This window comes from Siphateles boraxobius, unplaced genomic scaffold, assembly GCF_051911475.1.
Source record: "Siphateles boraxobius isolate OS27281-9 unplaced genomic scaffold, OSU_SipBor_1 22, whole genome shotgun sequence".
Lineage (NCBI taxonomy): Eukaryota > Metazoa > Chordata > Actinopteri > Cypriniformes > Leuciscidae > Siphateles > Siphateles boraxobius.
The window spans coordinates 1503428-1526965 of NW_027508833.1; the positions used below are offsets into that span (position 1 = coordinate 1503428).

At 37.3% G+C, this 23538-nt stretch overlaps 2 protein-coding genes across 3 annotated transcripts; one reads left to right on the plus strand and one right to left on the minus strand.

The window, feature by feature from the left end:
* Positions 1–78: 78 nt before the first annotated feature.
* On the minus strand, positions 79–15584 carry mcm8 (minichromosome maintenance 8 homologous recombination repair factor). Of its 2 annotated transcripts, XM_077238265.1 has the most exons (20): positions 15233–15312; positions 14656–14832; positions 14290–14325; positions 13692–13784; positions 13489–13571; positions 13255–13404; positions 13048–13151; positions 12476–12674; positions 12143–12228; positions 11428–11576; positions 10324–10522; positions 10213–10243; positions 9861–10001; positions 9613–9754; positions 9306–9501; positions 5087–5306; positions 4069–4278; positions 3277–3353; positions 2487–2676; positions 79–613 (listed from the first exon to the last, which is right to left on the minus strand). In XM_077238265.1, the coding sequence occupies exons 2-20, from the start codon at positions 14813–14815 to the stop codon at positions 521–523; spliced, it is 2559 nt and encodes an 852-aa protein (XP_077094380.1). In that variant the 5' UTR covers positions 14816–14832; positions 15233–15312; the 3' UTR covers positions 79–520. The 2 variants fall into 2 exon arrangements, with proteins under 2 accessions (XP_077094380.1, XP_077094381.1); XM_077238266.1 differs by lacking the exon at positions 14290–14325 and having other exon boundaries at positions 15233–15584.
* napba (N-ethylmaleimide-sensitive factor attachment protein, beta a) lies at positions 15313–23504 on the plus strand. The gene is made up of 11 exons (XM_077238267.1): positions 15313–15928; positions 16219–16298; positions 16561–16677; positions 17860–17906; positions 18048–18125; positions 18233–18288; positions 18455–18539; positions 19856–19960; positions 21103–21171; positions 21523–21573; positions 22298–23504. Exons 1-11 carry the CDS (start codon positions 15831–15833, stop codon positions 22397–22399), a joined length of 888 nt encoding a protein of 295 aa, XP_077094382.1. The 5' UTR covers positions 15313–15830; the 3' UTR covers positions 22400–23504.
* Positions 23505–23538: the final 34 nt, after the last annotated feature.

Consider the following 23538-nt stretch of genomic DNA (forward strand, 5'->3'; position numbering starts at 1 on the left):
TATGATAAAATGTCACAATTTAATATCATAATTAAAAGGAACTCCTTTGAATAGAGTAAAAACGTTTAGAATGTATCATTTTGTTTGATTTGTTTATTTTTTATGAAATTTTACAACTCTTTAATGAATACATATTGCATATCCTTTTCATTGTAATCTATTGCAATTAAATGTATTAGCTGCACATGTGTTGGTTCTCAAAAGGTTATTTTACTGTTACCTAAAATTGCATAAACAGCATTCAGTATTGAACACAGCAGGATTTGCTGAACGGACACAATCTATCATATAAACATTCTGTTTTAATGTTCAGAAATATGGTTACGATTTGGTTTGTGTACATAGTATTTACAGGTGCATACTATTTAAAGAGAACTATGTGTCTTTTTATGTACAGTGTACAGTTAATGTAAACAAACATTACATTGTGTGATATAAATATAATATTTGTTGCATAAAAAAACCAGACCCAACAGTATGGCACAATAACATTGTGAAAACATCATAAGAGGTGGTTCATTCATATGGTCTGAAGCTGATAGATCCTGTGGCCTTTCTTCAGAAGGTAACCCTGTTCATTGAGCGCACCGATGAAACCCTCAAAATCCACAACCTGAGAAAAGAATATGATAAATTAAAGAGGAAAGAACATTAAAGTGTCCCTATTATGATGCTTCTAATTGTGAGTTTGGTCGATTTAAAAATATTCCAGAGGACAGATTGTGTGTGCTATGTGATGGAAAGTGAATCTCATTTTCTTTTATATTGTACACATTATGATGGCCTAAGAGAATCTTTGTTTATGCAAAGTTACACGACAAATCTCTGAAATATTTTTGTATGCTGATGATCAAAAATTAGTACGCCGGTTTAATTATGATGTATTTAAGTTTGCAAATTTTGTGTCAAAGGCTTGGAAAAGAAGGCAAGCTAGTTTAACTAGATTTAATTCTGCTCTGTGAATGTTAATGGGTATATACTGGTGGCCATTTGAGTAAATGCGAATACATCTGTATATGATTACAATATATGCATGTATTTGAATACATATGTTATGTATTATTATTATTAGTATGCCGTCTCTAATGCTTATTTCTATACGATGTACTCTAGACTTGGCTATCTTGTATTAATCTTTTTTCTTTCTTTTTGTTGGTGTCTTATAAGCCCAAGTGGGCTGGGCGTAATCATACGCATGACACAATAATACAATTTCATTCATTTATACATTCATATTATGCTACTTTAAAGGTTCCTAATTTTGTTTTGAATCTCATACAACAAGTTTACATGCATTAAAGGTAAAAAACACTTTAATAACTCAAACGGCTTGTCGGATGAATCAGTCTCTCTAAATCCCACCTTTCTGCGAGCCTGCTCTGTTCTGATTGGCCAGACGGCTCAGTCTGTTGTGATTGGTCTATCGCGTACAGCGCGTGTCGGAAACCAAACACTCATTATTACCATGACTGAACTTCAGCTCAGGAGGCTTCCTAAAGCTCGGTGATTGTACACACTGTAAAGACAGTAACGATGGCGTTGATTTTACCGAGCACGAGTCCGATTACGAAACATTGGAAGTACCTCTATCGCAAGGACGTCTTGAGCAGGACGTTTCTCAGTGATATCCTACTGTTTTGAGGTACATTATGAGATGTTGCAGCTATAATTCCTCCGCATGAGCATTAACAAGTGTATGTTCATAAACAAACCCATGTGTGCATTTCTGATGTATTGAGGTGAACATGTGGGAACTGTATCATTAACCGTATCAATAACGGTGCATACGTCAGCCAAGCACTAACGTGAATGACTGATGTAACATTAAAGTTTGTAAAACAGATCTTGCTCCATCCTTTATCTTTACTCAAAGTAGTAATAACGACAGATGATCTGCATTAATAGACGATTTTAGGTAATAGTAGCTGATTAGCAGAACTATTTCAGTAAGACAGTAACAACAGGGAGTTAGTCGTTTAGCCAGAGACCTACACAATATAAAACACAAACCAAAGTATTTTGAACACCCGGTAGAAAATATATATGTCAATAATTAATCACATTTACAGGTTGTGATTCTGAGGAGCAAGCTGGACTAAATAAAGTGGGTTCTGTCCCATCTTTAATGGATAAGCGTTTTGTAAATCTCATTTGAGGATCAGTCGCCAGAAGGTTATATTGCGGTTATATTGCTGTGGTAATTTAAACCACTGACTCTTCACATCCTCATTCTTTGGAAGTGTTTACAAAGAGAATTTGCTTTTGCAGAGCAGAAAACAGCCACAATGAAGACCATAGGCGGGCTATTATAACTAAATAACTATTTATCGACTTTACAACTTTGCAGAGCATTTACATTCACACACAGACAGCTATATTACACACTGCATGAAAGGAAATATTTAAAAAAACATAACAGGGGCATTTTGAAAGAGCATTTAAATCCGTCATCTGACAGTGTACGGTGTAATGTAGATGATGCTCACCTGTATGTGCAGATCTTTGGCGAGCTGTCGCAGCTCCTGGAGCTCAAACATGCTTTTATCAGTGCGCTCGGCGAGTCGGTTTAAAGCCGTGACAAATTTCTTGACTTTCGAGCGGTTGCTCATGCCAGAGCCGAGCTGAGAACGGTTAAAATCCAGACGGCCAAATTCATCAGAGTATGTGTCGGTCAAGCTAAACGCAGAAGAACATGAAGGAAGGAGTTCAGCATTTGTTAAAAGCTTTTGTCACACTGTTTCACACAAATTTTTCAAGAATTAAACAACTGAGGAAATATAATCAAGACTGCTATAAAATGTTTATTTAATTTAAGGATTTATAGGGAGTTATCACATGCATAACACAGAGATATCAATGAAGACACATTTCAGAATCATGCAAGTTGTCTCTTAAATGACATACTATACACTATGCACTATGTACTCAACCATCAAGTGTATGCGGTTTAAAAGGTTATTTTGTGATCCAGCAGCGGAGTCTTATAGCACTTCCCTTTTGGCTACAAAAGTAGAGCAGCGACAGTTGAGTGCATGATCATGCCAATCTTGTTTTTTTGGTTAAATAAGTTCACCATCAGGGTATTTGAAGTGCACTTTTTGAAGTGCATACTTTGGGCTTTAGAATAGTGCATAAGTATGCGAATTGGAATTAGAATACTTGAATTTTTCCAATATGGGTGTAAATAAATATGCATTACTTAGTAACAATAATAACACACAGTCCTCACGTCAAAATTCTATATAACTCGTAGAAATCGCAGCTTTTATTAGTCACCTGTGTTTCATGATCTCCACAACATCCTCCGCATCACTTTGAGTAGCTTTTTCCCTGAGCTCAACACGAGCTCTCGCCTGCAGAGAGAGAGAGAGAGAGAGAGAGAGAGAGAGAGAGAGAGAGAGAGAGAGAGAGAGAGAGAGAGAGAGAGAGAGAGAGAGAGAGAGAGAGACCTTTTGATTGTCATGCAATGCAGAGACCCTAAATTAATCACTTAGACCTCAAGAAATCAAAATTGTATTTTGATTGTATTTTTAATTGTTTTTTATTTTTATTTTGCACTTTTCAAGTTCATGTCTGTGGAAAACAGACCAAAAATACTGAAGCCTCATCTTGCAAGCGCAACTTTATTTCTCACATTTCTGAGAAGCCTTATCTCACAACTGTGACTTTATATCTCACATTTCTGAGAAAAAAAACAGATGTGTGCGATGTAAACTATAAATTCTATTTCTCAGAATTGCGACTTTATAAGCAAGTTTATACAGTATCTCACAACTTAGATAAAAGTCTGAATTTTATTTTATACTTTTTTTCTCAGAATTGCAAGACATAATCTTGCAATTGTGAGTTATATAGTTCTGACTGCGAGATATAAACACAGAATTGTGAGATAAAAAGCAAATTCCTTTTTTATTTTTTATTCCCAGGTGGAAAGAAGCTTCCATAAATAGGCAACGTCACCACTAAAAAGAAAATTGCCCATGCTTAAAGTCAATAATAAATATTAACTGTGAATCAAATAGATGCTGTATTATGTCATCAGTAGATGTGTATGGAGATTATGTCCACCTCTGTGAGTCGGATGAGGGACTCCAGCTGGCGGGTGGTGATGGGTGTGCTGTCGGCTGTCTGGTTCTGTTTGCGCAGCTCCAGATAAAAGTCCTGCAGGACCTGCGCAGCTTCTGCGGAGAGAGACGGGTGAACGTAGTGCCGGGCGTAACCCACGTACTTCCGCACGAGCTGGTGAGGAATCGGGTCAAAGTTCTCTCCGGGAACCAGCTACGGATGAAGAAACAGAAATAAACAAATATTACAGCTGTAATATATATTGTACAGTAACAACAAATGTATAGTAGGTGCAATAATAAAACACTGTACATATGGTAAATTAAGTCAATAAATCAAAATATGATGCTTAGTAGTTGTACAGTCAAAAATGCATACGCAATAGTGAATCTTGCATAAGGAAACAATATTAATAACAGTTATTATAAATTAATTAGTAACACTACAATATTCTCATTTTTTAACATTATTCATGCATTTATTACCTAACATGAATTAACAATGAACAATATTTTATACAGCATTTATTAATCTTTGTTAAAAAACAATTATTCATTGTTTATGTTAGACAGTGCATTACCTGTCAGTGCATTAAATATCAAAATCAAAAGTTGTATCTTTTAACATTTAATGAAAACTTTTTTATTTTGACATTTTTGAAAACCTATTAGGAAGTCTCATTTGTTAACATTATTTATTGAATTGGCTAACATGACCAACGTTTTTTTTTCAGCATTTGTTCATCTTTATTAATGTTAGTTAATTAAAAAAATACAATTGTTCAGTGTTTGATCATATTATTTCACAGTGCAATAATGTTAACAGATACAGTTTTTGTATTTTGTACAAAATGTATTAGTAAATGCTGAAATGAACAAACTAAGATTAATAAAAGCTGTAGAACTATTTATTACACAGGGTTAGTTGATGTTAATTAATGTAGTTAACAAATGAAACCTTATTATAAAGTGTTACCATTAAGGAGTAACAATAGAATTGGTTAAGAGAAGGTGAATGTTACTTTGAGTCTGTCTGAGAGCGGTTTCTCCGAGGAGACCTCCAGAATGGAGATGTTGGACTCCTGCGTGCTGTAGCGTGTGACCGCAGCACTGCTGACCGCACCATTCTTCCCTGCTCGCATGGCCATCACGTGCTCGGACAGCAGGTGGTCGTGGTCCTCATTAGGGGTGTCCAACAAGATGAAGACCAGATCAAACCTGGACAGCAGTGCACTTCCCATTCTAGAGTGACACAGGCAACACTTTTAAAGAGGGCCTATTATACCCTTTTATAATCAGAATCAGAATCAGAAAGAGCTTTATTGCCAAGTGTGCTTGCACACACAAGGAATTTGTTTTGGTACTGAGGCTTCCAGTGGACATATACAAATACAAATACAACATGAAACATAATACTACAAATTATAAGAATAAAAAAAATAAATAAAAAATATATGAGAATAAAACTATCACAGTTGGGTTTAGTCAGAATAGACATTTTCAGATTTACAGATTATGAACCTATTTACAGTGTTTTGAATATTATAAATAAATAAATCTACATATAAGTATCACCTGAGTTGTGGGATATTGCACTAAACAGTGGGAGTATTGCACTTACAGGCATATGCCTTGGGAGGAGTGTTAACTGTTCAGGAGGGAGATGGCCTGTGGGAAGAAACTGTTCCTGTGCCGAGATGTTCTTGTGGCCAGTGATCTGAGTCTCCGTCTTGACGGTAACAGTTCAAACAGGTGGTGTCCAGGGTGAGTGGAGTCTGTGATGATTTTACCTGCTCTCTTCCTCACTCTGGAAGAGTACAGGTCCTGGAGGTTTGGCAGGGGGGCAACAATGATCCTCTCCGCAGTCCGGACTGTCCGTTGTAGTCTCCTGATGTCTGTTTGGTAGCTGAACCAAACCAGACAGTGATGGAAGCGCACAAGACAGACTCAATGACGGCTGAGTAGAACTGAATCAGCAGATCCTGTGGCAGGTTGAACTTCCTCAGCTGGCGAAGGAAGTACAGTCTCTGCTGGGCCTTTTTCACAGTGGAGTCAATGTGATTGTCCCACTTCAGGTCCTGAGAGATGATAGTGCCCAGGAACCTGAATGACTCCACTGCTTCCACAGTGCTGTTCATGATGGTGAGTGGGGGGAGTGCTGGGCTGTTCCTCCTGAAGTCCACGATCATCTCCACTGTTTTGAGCGTGTTCAGCTCAAGGTTGTTATAACTGCACCAGGCAGCCAGCTGTTCAACCTCCAGTCTGTAAGCAGACTCGTCACCGTTTTGGATGAGACCGATGACAGTGGTGTCGTCTGCAAATTTCAGGAGCTTGACAGTGGGGTCTTTAGAAGTGCAATCATTAGTGTACAGGGAGAAGAGCAGTGGGGAGAGAACGCACCCTTGGGGGGCTCCGGTGCTGATTGTGAGTGTCTTGGATGTGTGTTTCCCCAGTCTCACTCGCTGCTGCCGGTCCGTCAGGAAGCTGGTGATCCACTGACAGATCGAGGATGGTTTGGAGATTTGGGTCAGTTTGGCTGTGAGAAGACCAGGCATGATGGTATTGAAGGCCGAACGGAAGTCCACAAAGAGGATCCTTGCATAAGTCCCTGGTCTGTCGAGATGTTGCAGGATATAATGCAGTCCCATGTTGACTGCATCATCCACAGACCTATTTGCTCTGTAAGCAAACTGAAAGGGATCCAGCAAGGGTCCAGTGAGGTCCTTCAGGTGGGCCAGCACCAGTCTTTCAAACGACTTCATGGCCACAGACGTGAGAGCGACAGGTCTGTAGTCATTAAGTCCAGTGATTTTGGGTTTTTTGGGGACAGGAATGATAGTGGAGCGTTTGAAGCAGCAGGGAACTTCACACTGCTCCAATGATCTGTTGAAGATCTGCGTGAAGACCGGGGCCAGTTGGTCAGCGCAGGCTTTTAAACAAGCAGATGAGATGCCGTCTGGGCCTGAGGCTTTCCTAGTCTTCTGTTTTTTGAAGACTCGGCTCACGTCCTCCACACAGACCTTAAGCTCAGGTTGGATGGCAGGAGGGGGGAGTGATAATTGGAGTGCAGGAGGTGATGGTGAAAGTGTGAAGTGCAGATCAGACCGGGTGTGTGGTGTTAATGAGGGCTTTTCAAACCGGCAGTAAAATGAATTTAAATCGTCAGCCAGGTGTTGATTGTCCACAGATCGATGGGATGGTGACTTGTAGTTGGTGATGTTCCTCAGGCCATTCCAGACTGATGATGGGTCGTTGGATGAAAACTGGTTTTTCAGTTTATCAGAGTAGTTCCTTGATCCATTGTTCCAATGATCCTCTCCGCAGTGTGGACTGTCCATTGTAGTCTCCTGATGTCTGATTTGGTAGCTGAACCAAACCAGACAGTGATGGAAGCGCATAAGACAGACTCAATGACGGCTGAGTAGAACTGAATCAGCAGATCCTGTGGCAGGTTGAACTTCCTCAGCTGGCGAAGGAAGTACAGTCCCTGCTGGGGCTTTTTCACAGTGGAGTCAATGTGATTGTCCCACTTCAGGTCCTGAGAGATGATAGTGCCCAGGAACCTGAATGACTCCACTGCTTCCACAGTGCTGTTCATGATGGTGAGTGGGGGGAGTGCTGGGCTGTTCCTCCTGAAGTCCACGATCATCTCCACTGTTTTGAGTGTGTTCAGCTCAAGGTTGTTATAACTGCACCAGGCAGCCAGCTGTTCAACCTCCGGGTCTGTAAGCAGACTCGTCACCGTTTTGGATGAGACCGATGACAGTGGTGTCGTCTGCAAATTTCAGGAGCTTGACAGTGGGGTCTTTAGAAGTGCAGTCATTAGTGTACAGGGAGAAGAGCAGTGGGGAGAGAATGCACCCTTGGGGAGCACCAGTGCTGGTGGTGAGAGTCCTGGATGTGTTTCCCCAGTCTCACTCGCTGCTGCCAGTCCGTCAGGAAGCTGGTGATCCACTGACAGATCGAGGATGGTATGGAGAGCTGGGTCAGTTTGGCTGTGAGAAGACCAGGCATGATGGTATTGAAGGCCGAACTGAAGTCCACAAAGATGATCCTTGCATAAGTCCCTGGTCTGTCGAGATGTTGCAGGATATAATGCAGTCCCATGTTGACTGCATCATCCACAGACCTGTTTGCTCTGTAAGCAAACTGAAAGGGATCCAGCAAGGGTCCAGTGAGGTCCTTCAGGTGGGCCAGCACCAGTCTTTCAAACGACTTCATGACCACAGACGTGAGAGCGACAGGTCTGTAGTCATTAAGTCCAGTGATTTTGAACAATTTTAAACTAACAGATACATCCAGTTAATAAATCATCGTACATTAAGACATTACATTTTGTTTTACAAGTTTTCTGAAAAGTAATGTTTAAATATGCAAATTATGCATTAACTAATAAAAACTTATTTGCATACTCCAGCACAGAAATATGAACACTGGAAAAAGCCAGGATTAAAATCCTCGTTTCATTTTGTTGACATTAGAGTTAAAGGTTAGTACAGAGGGGATTTGGGATATTTATTTTATCACTCCATAAATCAGAAAATAATGTCATCATCAGCCAGCATGTTTTTAGGAACAAAATGTTATATTAATCATGTGAATGATATATAAACAAACCCCTCGAAACCTTCAGAATATACATAGGAATAAAACTGGTGTATGTAAGTGCTGCTGAAGTGGAAATGTCTGTCTCAGTACGTCAGAAAAACTCGTTTGGAGAAAACGGCCCTCTGTAATTGAAATCTACAAATACAAATAGATAAAGTGCAATAAACACTTGAATGAGTATTTGGGGTGTTTTCTATCCTCTAGGCTGGAAGTAAACATGTTATGGAAGCAAAATTGCCCAAAATCTCAAAATTGCCCAATGTTTAAAAAAACAAAGGTTTTGCCTGTAGTCGTGTCTTGCTTTCCATTTTCAAATCTAACGTTTGACACTATTAAAGAGACAAAATATGCATATCAATAGTTAGACTAATGAACTATGTTACTTGGCAGCTGAAGTGTTTATTATTATTATTACTTTATTAAACAGCATCAGTATTTTTATAAACAGTATATTGCTTTTTCTGATCTTTCATAAACCATTAGCTACTCAGGATTACTGGTGCGTTAACACTGATTTAATCGTAGTTTACAAGTCTACTTGTTACTCATCGCTTTATCTTAAACCCAATAAACTTTATAATCAAATCGATGTACAACAAAAAAAGTTAGTATTATTAGTAGGCATTGACTCACTTCAGGTTCTCAGAGACAGTCTTGGCTTTATTGTAATGCCCTCCGACAGGATTGGCCGCTGCGATGATGGAGGTTCGAGCAGGAAGAGTGCAGACAATCCCAGCTTTAGCCAGACTGATGCTCTGCTGCTCCATGGCCTCCAGAAGAGCCTGATGCTGACTGCCCATCTTATCAAACTCATCAATGCAACAGATGCCTGGAGAAAATATTAAACGCACTGTTTTTAAAAGAGTAAACCCAGGTAACGCTCTTCCACATGTGTATCCTGAATTGATTCAGAAGACCATGTTTCTCAAAGTTTAAATACCTTGATCTCCCAACACCAGCGCTCCAGCTTCAAGAGCGTAGTCTCCCGATCCGCTGTCCCGGGACAGAGATACAGTCAGTCCTGAAGTGGTGGTCGTGTTTCCACAAACATATACACCCCGTGGAGCCACGTTACACACGGCCTGGATACATACAACAACAACAGCAGCACACATATGGCATATTAATAAACTTAAAATCATCTGACTAGGTGATAAATGCATTAGAAGGGCTCATATAATCATGTACCTGTAACATCTGACTTTTACCAAGTCCAGGGTCTCCAACGATAAGCATATGTGGGTCTCCTCTTATAGGGATACGATTTTTATCGTCAACATACTTCTGACATCCGCCAAAAAGAGCCAGAGCCAATCCTGCTTTAACAAGCTGAGAAAACACATGTTAAAGGAGTCGTGTCATTTATGTATCTTTTCATTTACTAAATCTAAGATGCAAAAACAACTCAGATTTCTTCATGGTTATGATACGAGCTCAGTAACATATGAACACCCACAATAAAGAAGCCTAGTGATACACTAAACATTAAAATGACAGGAATAATAATTCAAGTTAAATAAGAACATATTTGGACACTCACCAAATGGCCGTAAATGGCAGGACAAAGAGAGCTGCAATCATAGTGACAGTCACATTAGCTTCATTGATAATACAGTATATGTGAACATGTTATAGTCTAAATGTTACTCACTTCACTATGAGTTTGAAAAGGTCCTCTTGTGCTTGGATCTCTTGGATGGCGTAGAGGTCTTTGATGGAGAACTCCACTGAAGGACCCTGGCCCTCAGATTCAGACGCAGCTTTGCTTTTCTGACCCTTCGAGTTGCTGACTGAATTTGCCTGAATGTACAGCAGGAACATACACTTGTCCTTCTTGTTTCTGCTACTTCCTGAAAAAAAGACACAAACACAAATCATGGAATACAAGAGTCTTGATTTATTGACGATTAACTTAATTGATCAAGTATCCAGTCCTGGATAAAGTAACATTAAAAGTACTTTATCCAGGACTGGATACTTAATACATTAAGTTTGAATGTGTTGTTATAAGACACAATAAGTCTAAAAAGCAGTCCTTCACCAAACGTTATCGAACTAAATAATATTGGCCTTTCTCTAATCAAAGCTACTCACTACTTCCCAAATAATAAACGACAGAGGCTATTTACACTACGCTGATGTTATGGTAATAAGAATAATAGAGAAGAGTATCGGGAAAAGGCGGATTCAAACTCCGGTTGATCACATTAAAAACTTTATTTACTTAATTAAACCTCTGTCTTAACTTTACTGTTAACGTTTCCTACTATTCCCACCATTTTCTTTATTACTCCTTCCTTTTCCTAGACTGGGAAGGAACGTAATAACGGCCTTGTGTATTTCTTCGGTTTTGTTTCACCCACCCAGACAATGGCTATTTGAATTTAGTGTAAATAGACAATCCGATAAATAAATAAATGGATATAATATATATCCATTTGAGTCTAAATAATTGTATTATGTGGAGGGCTATAACAGCTCAACACAAAGAGCAGTGAATGTGAGCATCATCTAGTAACTGAGTCAGACAGAAGGCCACCCGAGGCTGTCCTGCCAGACCACTGAGGTCACATGCAAAAATAGCACACCAGCTGATATTATTTGCCAGACTGTAATATGGACACATTTCTGAGATGCTAAATGAATGAGAATCAACCATTTGTTAATTGTTAATAAGAAATTGCCTGCTTTTTACCAGCTTCATGTACACTAGTCTATATATCCTTGCACTGACAGTGTGGACAATGTCTCATACCCTCTTCACTGGACACTTTAATGACCCCTGTGATGGTGACCATGTCTCCAGGCACACAACTGTCCACCAGGTCCTGCGTGAGCTCACATTCAATGGTGCGCGGGATTCGACCGGACTCACGCTGGTCACCTGACATCATCTCCTGAACCCTGTGAAGAGCACAGGAGGAGAAATCATGGCAATGAGTGATGGTGTTCTCTTAAACATCTCACACCAAAGTGTTGCTATTGTTAACTAAAACAAAAACTATTAAAAATCACTTTCAGTAGTTAAAATAAAGCTCAAATGAAATAAAACATAAATATTAGATTAAAAAAATCTTTAAGTTGAGAAATAACTTGAAGTTCTAAAATTACTAAAACTTAAATAAAAATGAAGGCTATACAGAAATATTTCAAAACACTAATAAAAATGACAAAACACAAAATAAAATAAAATGAAAACAAAAATATAAGCTAATTTAAAATACTAATAAATAGTATTATAGTATATGGATAATACTAAAATAACACTGACAAACACTATTATAACAAAATTATGTTATAATAGAAATGAATTAAAAAAATGCTCATGAAACAATAGCTGAACATTTGATGATGAGAAATGCAAAGACTATATTTTACATGGCATTTACACTGAGAGAAAAGAAAAGAAAAAAAAACTCAAATAAACAACATGAAATTTGTTCCTCTCAGGTAATTGAATATTTTCATACTTTATTGTTTGCCAGTCGACAGTGAGTGTGAAAGGTGAACTTCTGTTTGGAGTGAATGAACGTCCACGACATTCAGCCTGTAAACACTGAAGAAAAATGAATAAACATGTTAGATGTCAATAAATACAGCAGCAGTGACATTTACTACTTACTATGTGCAATGTCTAATTTTATATGTATTGTTTGCAGATTATTCTTTCTTTTCTCAGTAATTTTCCACAAAAAAAAAAAAATATAGATATTAGATAAATATGGGTTGAATGTCGCAAAATCAAAACTTGTTAACCATGTTATATACAAGTACTGTCGGTTGAAGCTGAAAGCAGACTGTACCTTAGTGGGTATGGTGTATTTCCCATCAGGCAGTGTGACGCTCTGTGTATCTCCGCAGCTGTTACAGGTGAACGCCAGCTTACTGCAGAGCGGTTTAATGTTACTCACTCTCACCACCGTTCCTCTGATCGCAACAAACTTCCCATATAAATTTGCTCTCAGACTTTTCAAAGGAGTCAGTGGCTCATAGTTATATAGCCTAAAAGAGAGAAAGAGAAACATACAAGAAATTAAAACACTTTTTTTTTTATTCATCGCAAAATGAAACTATATTATCTCCGAACTCTATAAATAAAGTTGGTCACATAAGCATGTCTTTATTCAGATACATGCGATATATTATATATCTCAACTGCTTGATTGCTAGTATTGTCACAAAATGTAAACTAAATTTACATTTAGATCTAAACTGCTAAATGCAACTATAAGGCATGAAGATATTCTAAACATTAACATCATTATTTTCTGTAAAGCTCCTTTAAAACAATGTGCATTGTGAAATATACAAATAAATCTGACTTGACTATCAATTTTTAATTATTTGAATTCATAAGGCAAGTAAACGGACTCACCTGGCGCTGATATGTGGGGTGTTGATTATGGGCCGTACGCCTGCGGGAAGACCCTCCTGCCCCTGCAGTTCTGCTGCATGTCTCTCCAGATCCACAGTCAGCACCTGCAGAGAAACAGTCAATTATTTCAGCTTGATCTTCCGAGATTTTGGCATAATGTTAAACTGAGAACAGTGATGCATATGTAAATGCGTGTAACAAACCCACCTGATGGATTGCCACACCCAAGCAGTCCAGTATCTTCTCAGGCATTTCTTTAAGATCTTTGGCGAGATCAGGTAAAGTGTGTGAAATCTGTTTGTTGGACAACAGGTCTTTGCAGTCCACCAAAATGCTGCCTTTCCTTTCAATTTCATCCTGAGGGTAAAAAAAAAATTCCAAATAGAAAATTTATTTTTTCAACGCTGGGAATAGGGAGAATCATGCTTTGAAATCTGATACCTTATCATAAAGATCCATCTGCGATGTGAAGTACCGTTCAAACACTTTTATCTTCTCAACATAAGGTGAACTTTCAACAAATCCTGGAAAAGGAAGAAACGCAAATCACAAACTAATCATAAATCCAAATCAAGAAGACATTCAGACATATATATCCCACAGGTGAAGAATACATTCATAATGTAAATGGGAAAATATAAAACCTTCAGAAAAATAGAGTCGCCATCCTTTGTATGGACACGTGATATCCAGGGTTGCTTGACTTACGCGAGCCTGACTAACTTGTGGAGTAAATCCTGTGGAGTAAAAACAACAACATAAATAATAATAATAATTTAAAAAAAATGGCAAATGTCAGTGTAAAAAGTGAAATAAACTATAATTTCTCAAATACAACATTATTAAAGGGTTAGTTCACCCAAAAGAGCTTGGAAGAGCCAGGATATTTTTAATATAACTCAGATTGTGTTCGGCTGAAAGAAGAAAGTCATACACACATAAGATGGCTTGGGGGTGAGTAAATCATTGGGTAATTTTCATTTTTGGGTGAACTATCCCTTTATTATAATTAATAATATTTAATTTGTTTCCTAGTTTAGTTATTTGTTATTTTAATCTAGCTTTCTAATAAATCTGGCATACATACTATGAATACTGTTGGCTCTGTGACAAATTGCTTATGTTTTACTATAGCAAGTTGCGTTAGATAAAAGTGTCAACTAAATGCATGAATGTAAATGTAAATCGTTTGTAACTTTTATTGACAATAGTCACAAGCTACCCAACTGTTCAGACACTTACTATTTTGTGTATTGTTGGTGGAATAGTTCCCTCTTCCTAAAAAAAAAGAAAAATCCTATTGTTTTTGTCGAGGGAACCAGTGTGGTGCTAACTGCCAGCTGGCCTACAAAGCGACATCATACCTTTCCCACTCTAATTAATATAATTAATTACATTTAATTTGTTTCCTGGTTCATTTAGTTTTTTCTTCTCTAGCTTTTTAACAAACTATTATAATTATATACTATGAATACTGTTGGCTCTGTGACGAATTGCTTTTGTTTTTCTATTGTAAGTTGCTTTGGATAAAATGCATACATGTATTTGAATCAAGTTTTTTTTGTTTTTGTCAATGGTCACAAGCTACCCAACTTTTAAGACACTTACTATTTTGTGTATTGTTGGTTGGATAGTTCCCTCTTCCTCCTCTTCCTCCTCCTCTCCACTGATGGCCTCTCCATCCTCTTCCTCCTCTCCATCCTCTTCCTCCAGCAGATGAGCTGTTTGCACCCCTCCACGACCCTCGGTCAGAAGCCTGACTGCTCATCCTTCACCCTCGGAAGTCTGAAAGCAAAATCACAACAAATAAAGCTATCAACGTGTGTGTCACAGAAACATGATCACCCTAATATAGATCAATATAAACAATATACAGAATCAAATCAATACAGACCTGCTGTTTTACTTACACTTTATCATCTATTTATAACTGAACACGTGTCTGATATTTTACTAAACATAAAGAGTCTAAAATAAATCTAAATTCGGCGATATCAGCTCTAGAATGAGTCAAATATAATGACACAGAAAACTTGCACACAATCTCTGTGTGGACTAACTGTTGTGTCTAACTTTACAACGGCTCTAATTAATGTGGAAGAAAGGGCATATATTGAGAAACATGTCGACGAATATTTTATTAAAGAAAGATATTTTAAGAGATATTATTGAGAGAAGTACTTACAGCCACTGTTTGTTTACTTCCTCAGTCAGTGACGTCTGGTCAGTCTTCAAGTTTGGCGCTAATCGTGACGCCACTTCCGTACATGCGCTGAGCCGTAAAAGTCGTTTTTAGCCTTTTTTTTAACCGTCCTTTGCATGATGTTAGTTTTCTTTCGAAGCAAAATTTAAATCTAAATTATTTTCAGCAAATTCACGCTTTAGCGTTTATTTCGAAACGTATGAATACGTGTTTATTTGTGTATTTGTCATGTTTAAATTCCTTAATTTGTGTATTTCCGTATTTATTGATTTGATGCATTTTGTCATCCGTGGATGATAATAAAAGGACGTCGCTACGTCTTCATTCATGTATAATAATAAGAGGGCGCGACTACGTCTTCATGTATGATAATAAGAGGGCGTGGCTACGTCTTTCAACCAAATAGTGTCGCAGTTTCTCCCTCAAGAACGCGCATCATCAGCATCACCCGACAGCAGGAGGAGGAAGAGGAGGCGAGCATCCTTCTCATGATTCTGCATTAAAGCTGCACTCTATATCAACAAACACCGGGCCTTTGCGGATCCAACAGCAGCTCTGCGTGAACACCACACATTCAATCATGGATAATTCCGGGAAAGAGAAGGAAGCCATGCAGCTGATGGCAGAGGCTGATAAAAAAGTCAAATCATCGGGTTCATTTCTCGGAGGGATGTTCGGGTGAGACAGAAATTATGCTGATCACGATCTGACATTCAAAGACATCCAATGTTCTGTAGTATTTTCAAATAGTATATGTCTATAGAATGAAAATACCTTATTTTCTGTGCATTTTATTCCCTAAGCACGTATAAAATTAGCTGTATCGTTCCACGCGTTTCTCAACATTTTCCAATGTCAAATATTTTCATACACACTGCTTTGTATTTGATAGGCCTAGCCTACATCATTTGCTGAACTATTCATTTTGACATTGCCTTTAAATGAAAGAAATGTTGATGTTTTCACAGGGGGAATCATAAGGTTGAGGATGCATGTGAAATGTATGCCAGAGCTGCCAACATGTTCAAGATGGCTAAAAACTGGAGTGGTATGCACAAGTCATTTCATAATTTATATGTAAAGTGGTCGATTATTTGACTAAATGCTTAATATTTTGCTGTTGAAGTAGGCCTATTATTAGATATTCACTCCAAAGCATCATTTGACTGGCCATCTTTGTGCTCGAACCCAGTTCATGATTAGTGATCTTCCTGCAGTATACTGATGTGTATTTAAGCATTCACCCTGCTTCTGAAGAGCTCTGTCATTATTGTCAGTGATCTAAAGATGTATGTGTTTCGCTGCTGTAGCTGCAGGCAGTGCTTTCTGCCAAGCTGCAAGACTTCACATGCAGATGCAGAACAAACTGGACTCGGCCACCAGCTTTGTTGATGCCGGAAATGCTTATAAGAAGGCAGATCCTCAAGGTGAGAGAGCTTAAAATAACACTGGTTTTAAAGAGGACCTAAGATCTATTATGCAAAATTCACTTTTACATGGTGTTTGAACATAAATGTGTGTCAGCAGTGTGTTACACAACCACCATATAATGGTAAAAATCCACCCACTCGTCCTTTTTTAATCCCCATAAATCAGCAGTGTCTCAGAACAAGCCATTTGCAGATTCTAGCATATGTGACGACACAAATGTATAGGCCCCACCCACGACTGCTGACAGACTCCGCCCTATTAGCATAGACCCCGCCCTGAGTGAGCTGTACACAGTTCGCCATGTTTATCTCCTCGCCAGAGCATTTAACACTAGAATTTATGTAGGAAATGTATTCTTATTAAAAATACTAAAGATATTCAGTCAAGAGCAGTGAGATTTTTTTTATTGTTTGATTCATATTAACAGCATATACAGCAGTAGGTACTGTATATTACGCTGCTTTCACTTTAATACACATCTAATATACACATGCGATTTCTTGCCGTTTACGTTCACAGACGTAATCAACTGTGTTTATGTGAACTTGTTTAACATAACTGTGAGTATTTGACAGTTTAAGCGCAATAACATGTGAAAGAGAACTTAGTTTAATACTCACGGGACGCGCCGTCTGACATCCAGCTTTCTGTGCGCGTGCTTCGATGTGTGCGCTCAGAAAACCATATATCAGAAGTTTAGACTGATATGGTTTTAAATCACATGCAGATAATAAACTTTCATGATGATGAAGAACTGCTATGTCACGTGAGCACGACCACGATAGAGATGATAATCAAAACCAAACAGATTTTTAGTTTTTAGAGTATACGAGGCACGAGCTGTAATGGCTCCGCCCTCTTCTGGAAGGAGGGGTGGGGAGCAGCAGCTCATTTACATTTAAAGATACATACACGAAAACAGCATGTTTTTCCTTCCACTCAAAAACTGGCATTTGCAACATGCTATAATAAATATTATATTACATCATCAAATCATGTAAAAAGGGACATAATAGGTCTCCTTTTTATAAACAATCTAATTTCCAAAAGTTGTAACACGTCTACACATGTCTGTTGCTTGATTTAATAATTGCTCGGATGAGATTATGAGTGAAGATGAATTTGTAAGAATTGCATTCGACTCATTTTGTTCTCTCCTGTTTGAATGAATCACACAGAGGCTATCAACTGTTTAAACGCTGCCATCGATATCTATACAGACATGGTAAGACACTGGGACTTGTGCGCATATTGATGCGTACAAATTAATGCATTTTCTGTGGTTTGTTAACCTGAATGTGCCTGTTTACTGAGCATGTGGATGTTATATAACATTAAATCTCTAATTTGTATGTGTGATTGACAGGGAAGGTTCACGATTGCTGCAAAGCATCACATGACCATTGCAGAGATCTATGAATCCGAGCTCGTGGATATTGAAAAGGTGCTGTTTGCCTTTAAACATATATTAGATGCAGTCTTGTGTATTTTTTCCCCAAAATGCTTTTGAAGGTCAATGTAACAGGCCTGAATGTTGTGATGTTGTTTTAGACCATTGCACACTATGAGCAGGCCGCGGATTATTACAAAGGCGAAGAGTCAAACAGGTTTGTGTTTTCATTGTTTGTCATTGCCGTTTTCCTCTGTGTAAATTCTATTAGAATGTCATTCAATATTTATAATTATCCTCCATTTCCTTTTAATGTGGGTTGTAAAAGAGCTTTTCACTCTTTGTAAATGCTCATTTATATTGCTTGATGTTTTCTGGTTAAGCTCTGCTAATAAGTGCCTGCTGAAGGTGGGCTCGTACAGCGCTCAGCTCGAGCAATACCCCAAAGCCATCGAGATCTATGAGCAGGTCAGTGGGACAGACTCAACCCGTCTTTTATTATATTACTCATTTATTTACATTATTATACATAATAATACTATAAAGGCCTGTTATGTATTATTTATTTTAGTTTTTATAAAAAATGTAAATGCCAAAATAAATAAATGTATTTTGTGTTATTATTAGTAAATAAATAAATAATATTTCTAACAGAACAGTACTACATTGTGTAGCAAAAATCACATAATATTGTAACATAATAGAAACTAAATTTTTTTAATAATTTTGTTGTACTTTAATTTTTCACTGTATAAATTGGTTCTTTATAGAGTTGCATGATTAATGTTTAAAAGATTGTGATCTCGATACAGACACCCACACTATCTTATTCCTGAATGATGTCTGCGATAACGTTAAAAATAGAGTAAATCACCTTTTGAAGGTAACTTGACGCTTCAAAATAAAGGTTGTATCAATTACATTGGTCCTCAAGTATGTGGCGACAAATGACTGTTAAAAAATGTGTTTGTCATTGAATCAAAAATGCTGATTCATTCATTCAGATTTTGGACTATAAGGATCAGTAACGAAACAAGTAAAGTCTTTATGAGTGAGTCATTGAATCATTTATTCAACCTGGTTTTTCTTTTTAAATAATTCATTCAAATTACAATTTTTAAATAGACTGCAGCAATTAACATTTAGTCAGAATATCTAGAAAAAAAAACTAAATTTGTTTATTTATCTGGTCAGAATTGTAGGAGAATTGTGATCTCTGTTTTAAACAAAAATATATAGCTTCCTCACTTCCTACCTTGTAATAAATCATCTGAAGGCAGCATTTTTAATATCTCATTAACCTATATTACAGGTTAGTAAGTCAATAAGTGAATGTTTTTTTACTAAATGTTGGGGAAATGAGAGTGAGAAAGAGAAGTAAAATTCCTCCAGTACAGTACAGTTCAGTTCAGTTCAGGACAGATGATATGAGAGGTAGGGATGTGGTTTACAGTAGTAAGCAAAAGGTTAAAAGTTGAAATCACAGAAATAGCAATTCGTGCAACATCAGTATTTTTGTGTGTGTCTGGTTGCTCCAGGAGGGAGCAAAATGTACTATAAGGAAGAAAGCATCTGCTAAAAAATAATAATAATAAAAGAGACCTATGGAGCATGTAACATTATTAAATGAAACTCGTATGGAATATAAGGGTGGTTTAAGTAAAGTAAGCATGCTGAACACCAGTTTACCTTCATGTTTGCATTGTAAATCTAAGCATATCCTTCTCCCCTCGGTAAATCAACACAGAGGGAATGAAAGTTAAAGCTGCTCTCTTCACATTCAGGTTGCAACCAGCACAATGGACAACCCTCTACTGAAATACAACGCTAAAGAGTACTTCTGGAAAGCTGCTCTGTGCCACTTCATCGTGGATGAATTAAACGCAAAGGTTAGTCATTTTTTAACTTGCAGTATAAAGTGTGTAGGCTATTTAGGTCTTTATTTCAAGTACTATAGTCTCTTATAGTAACAATCCTTCTTACTAATCACATTTATTTATCTCAACAAATAAAATTTCAAATCAGCTTAACATTGAAAAACAGGAAAATAACTAATAACTAAAGACGATATCTAAGATTGAGTTTGAAAAATCGTTCTAAGTATAAAAGAATAGCAGAGTTCACACCACAGCTATAACGACACAGAAACAATATCATTGGAATCACATTCAGAATAATGAACGATAAAAACATTGACAGCCAATCAGAATCCATTCTGCTTTAAGAGCTTGAGCATTTAAAGCGGCAGATGACAAAACTGCAGCGCGTGCTTACAATAAACAAAACGATATTGTGTGTTGGTGTGGATGCTAATATAGTTATTGTTATCTTTATAGTTATCTTTCTTGGTGTGAACGGGCCTTTAATGTTGTACATTAATGACACCAGTGTCATTCAGCTCAATTTAGTTCAGTGTCATTCAGTTCAGTTCAATAACTGTCAATGTTGCAGAGTTCATCAATTATGAAACAAGTTCAATTCAGCAATAGTGTTATATTATTTAGCTTAAGTCAGTAGTTATGGGGATAGTTCACCCATAAATGAAAATGTCATTATTTACTCACCCTCAAGTTGTTTCAAATATTTATAAATTTCTCTCTTCTGTTGAACACAAAAGAAGATATTTTGAAGAATATGGGTAACCAAACAGTTTATGGGCCCAATTGACTTCCATAGTATATATATATTTTTTATTTTGGAAGTCAGTGGGGCGCATCAACTGTTTGTGTACCGACATTCTTTAATAGCTCTTCTTTTCTGTTCAGCAGAAAAAAAGAAATTCATACATATTTGGGATAACTTGAGGTTAAGCGATGACAAAATTTTCATTTTTGGGTGAACTATCCCTTTAAGCTGGTTGATATTGCAATTGTCTTACACTGACACCTAGTGGCATTCATGCAGCAAACATTTTCAGTCACCAATGCCATTGTATAAATATGCTGTTCCCAGTCAGCTGTTATTAATTCATTTCTTGCTCCTGACATGTAACAGCTCATCTAATGCAAATGTTCTGTTTGTTTTCTTTCAGCTTGCAATTGAAAAGTATGAAGGGATGTTTCCTGCATTCTCTGATTCAAGAGAATGTAAGCTGTTGAAAGTAAGTACAATTGTTTCATTTATTTAGCAGTATTGCGCTGCAGTGATGAAGAAAGTTAGCATCCCCTCGACAAAAACCCAACAGGATTTTTTTCATTGTCTTTTGGATTATTGCAGAGAATAAGCTCTATCAGCAAAAGTTTATGATTCTTACATTTTTTGTTTATCATGATAATCACAAATGAACACAACTTTTATGAATTTTGAAGCCTAAATACAATCGGCAGAAGTAAAAGGCTAAATGTGGGCTATAAGTGAACAATCAGTGTAAGGCAGTCGGTCAGTATGAGTGCAGAAATGTGGTTGTCATATTTTTCAGTATTTGCACTGATGGTTTTGTCTTCTTATACAGAAACTATTGGAGGCTCATGAGGAGCAGAACAGCGAGGCGTTCACTGAAGCCGTAAGTTTATAACCTCTAAAATGTGCAGTGTTTTTGGGTGATCATACTGTACACTTTCGAACATAAAGGTTCTTTATTGGCATTGATGGTTCCATGAAGAACCTTTAACCTCTGGAAACTTTCCATTGCACAAAACATTCTTTATAGGTTTTTCGGATTATTCCAAAATTCTTCACAGAAAAAAAGTCCCCCCCCCCAAAACTGGTTCTTTTATGAACTGATCACTGAAAGGTGGCATCACTAACATCTTCAATGGCATCACTGCGAAAACACACTTTTGGAACCTTTGTTTTTAAGAGTATATAAGAGACACCGGGGCTAGTTGTCACATGTTTTAAGTCAAAAGTCCAGTTAAACAAATGCTTGTTTTGTTTAGTACTATAAACTCTCTTTAAAAAAAATAAAGATAATGATATTTCTGTTACATTTTACACTGTTGCTATTGTGTTCGTTATTTTGTGTTGCATAATAGATTTGATTTTGCTAAAAATACTATGTTTGAAGGTTCATGTCTATACATAAATTGACTTCCTTAAGAAGTAATTGAGAAAAAGGTGTGACAACTAGCCCCTACGTCATTTATAGTTATGCATTTGTCATCTGTTCATGCTGTGGAACATACATCACAGAATCACTGTACAAATGTGTAGAAAAATCAGATGCAGCTCATATGTTTTTCTCAGGAGTTTTGATCTCTAAATCATGTGCTGATCTCCTCCTCCAGGTGAAGGAGTTTGATTCGATCTCCCGTCTCGACCAGTGGCAGACCACCATGTTGCTGCGTATCAAGAAGACCATCCAGGGTGATGCCGGTGACCTGAAGTGATGTGTCCAGGACAAACACTGTGGCATAATATCTAGTTTAATTTCTTACCGTATTGTGTGTGTGTGTGTGTGTGTGTGACAATCTGGTTGAACATTTCTGTAGTGATACTAGCTCAAATATCAGCCGTTTCTTGGAAAATTCAGAGGGAACTTGCATTGCAATTGCCTTGCGTTTGAGAAAATAGAAGTGTATACAACACTAATATGGATAATTCTCTCATGGAAGGCATTTCTTTATCCCTTTACTCCGCCATGAGGAAATCTTTACTGTACACCCTTGTTTGTACTTGTGTGTGGCATGCGAGACCCGTAGAGCTGTTCTCTTTCTAATGTTCACCTCAGTGTTGTCACTGGCATTGTCATGCATGATAAATGTTTCAAGTGTGTTAATGTGCTGTAGAATATCAGGATTTTGTGACTGCACTTTATTTCAGGCCTAATCAGCTGTCTGTTTAGATTGAAAACACATCGCCTTTGCTCAGTTAAACCATTTTTGTGCCATTGGTCTCAGAAATGCATCCTCACGTTGTCTTTGTCGATATGGCAGTGTCAGTTCTGTCGGAGTATTTGCTTTAGTCGTTGAATTAAGCGTTGTACATGTTTCATAATCAGTAGAATAGTGTCTCTTGCTCACTTATGGAGGTGATTTTCTTGGCTCAAGTGATTTTTCACAGTGTGATATTACACAAAGCCTTGATTCTCTAATGCAGATCGTGTTGAATATGTACATGTAAGTTCTGATTGCTGATTTCTTGAGTATTATTTGTAATATTACATTTATTGGTTGCCGTTTCACATGGATACAGGGCATTTGTTGTTTTGGGCATTCAGACCTTATGAATTATTTTAGTTTGAGTGCTACTTTTTGTGCTTTGAAATTCTTTACAATATTGTTGATAATTTACTGAAGAATAAACAGCTTTACTCTTTGTGTCGGTAATTAAATTGATGATTGAATGCTCTATCTAATATGTTGTATGACTGAAAGGGGATTAAAAAAATGTATGTTAAAATGTGCTTTAAAATAGGCAAGTCTTATTAAGACGTTTTAATAAATGTTCTAACTATTTATTCAAAGAGAAATGAATAAATTATCATCTACACCATGTCTGGAGTTTATGGTCATATTTTATATTCATC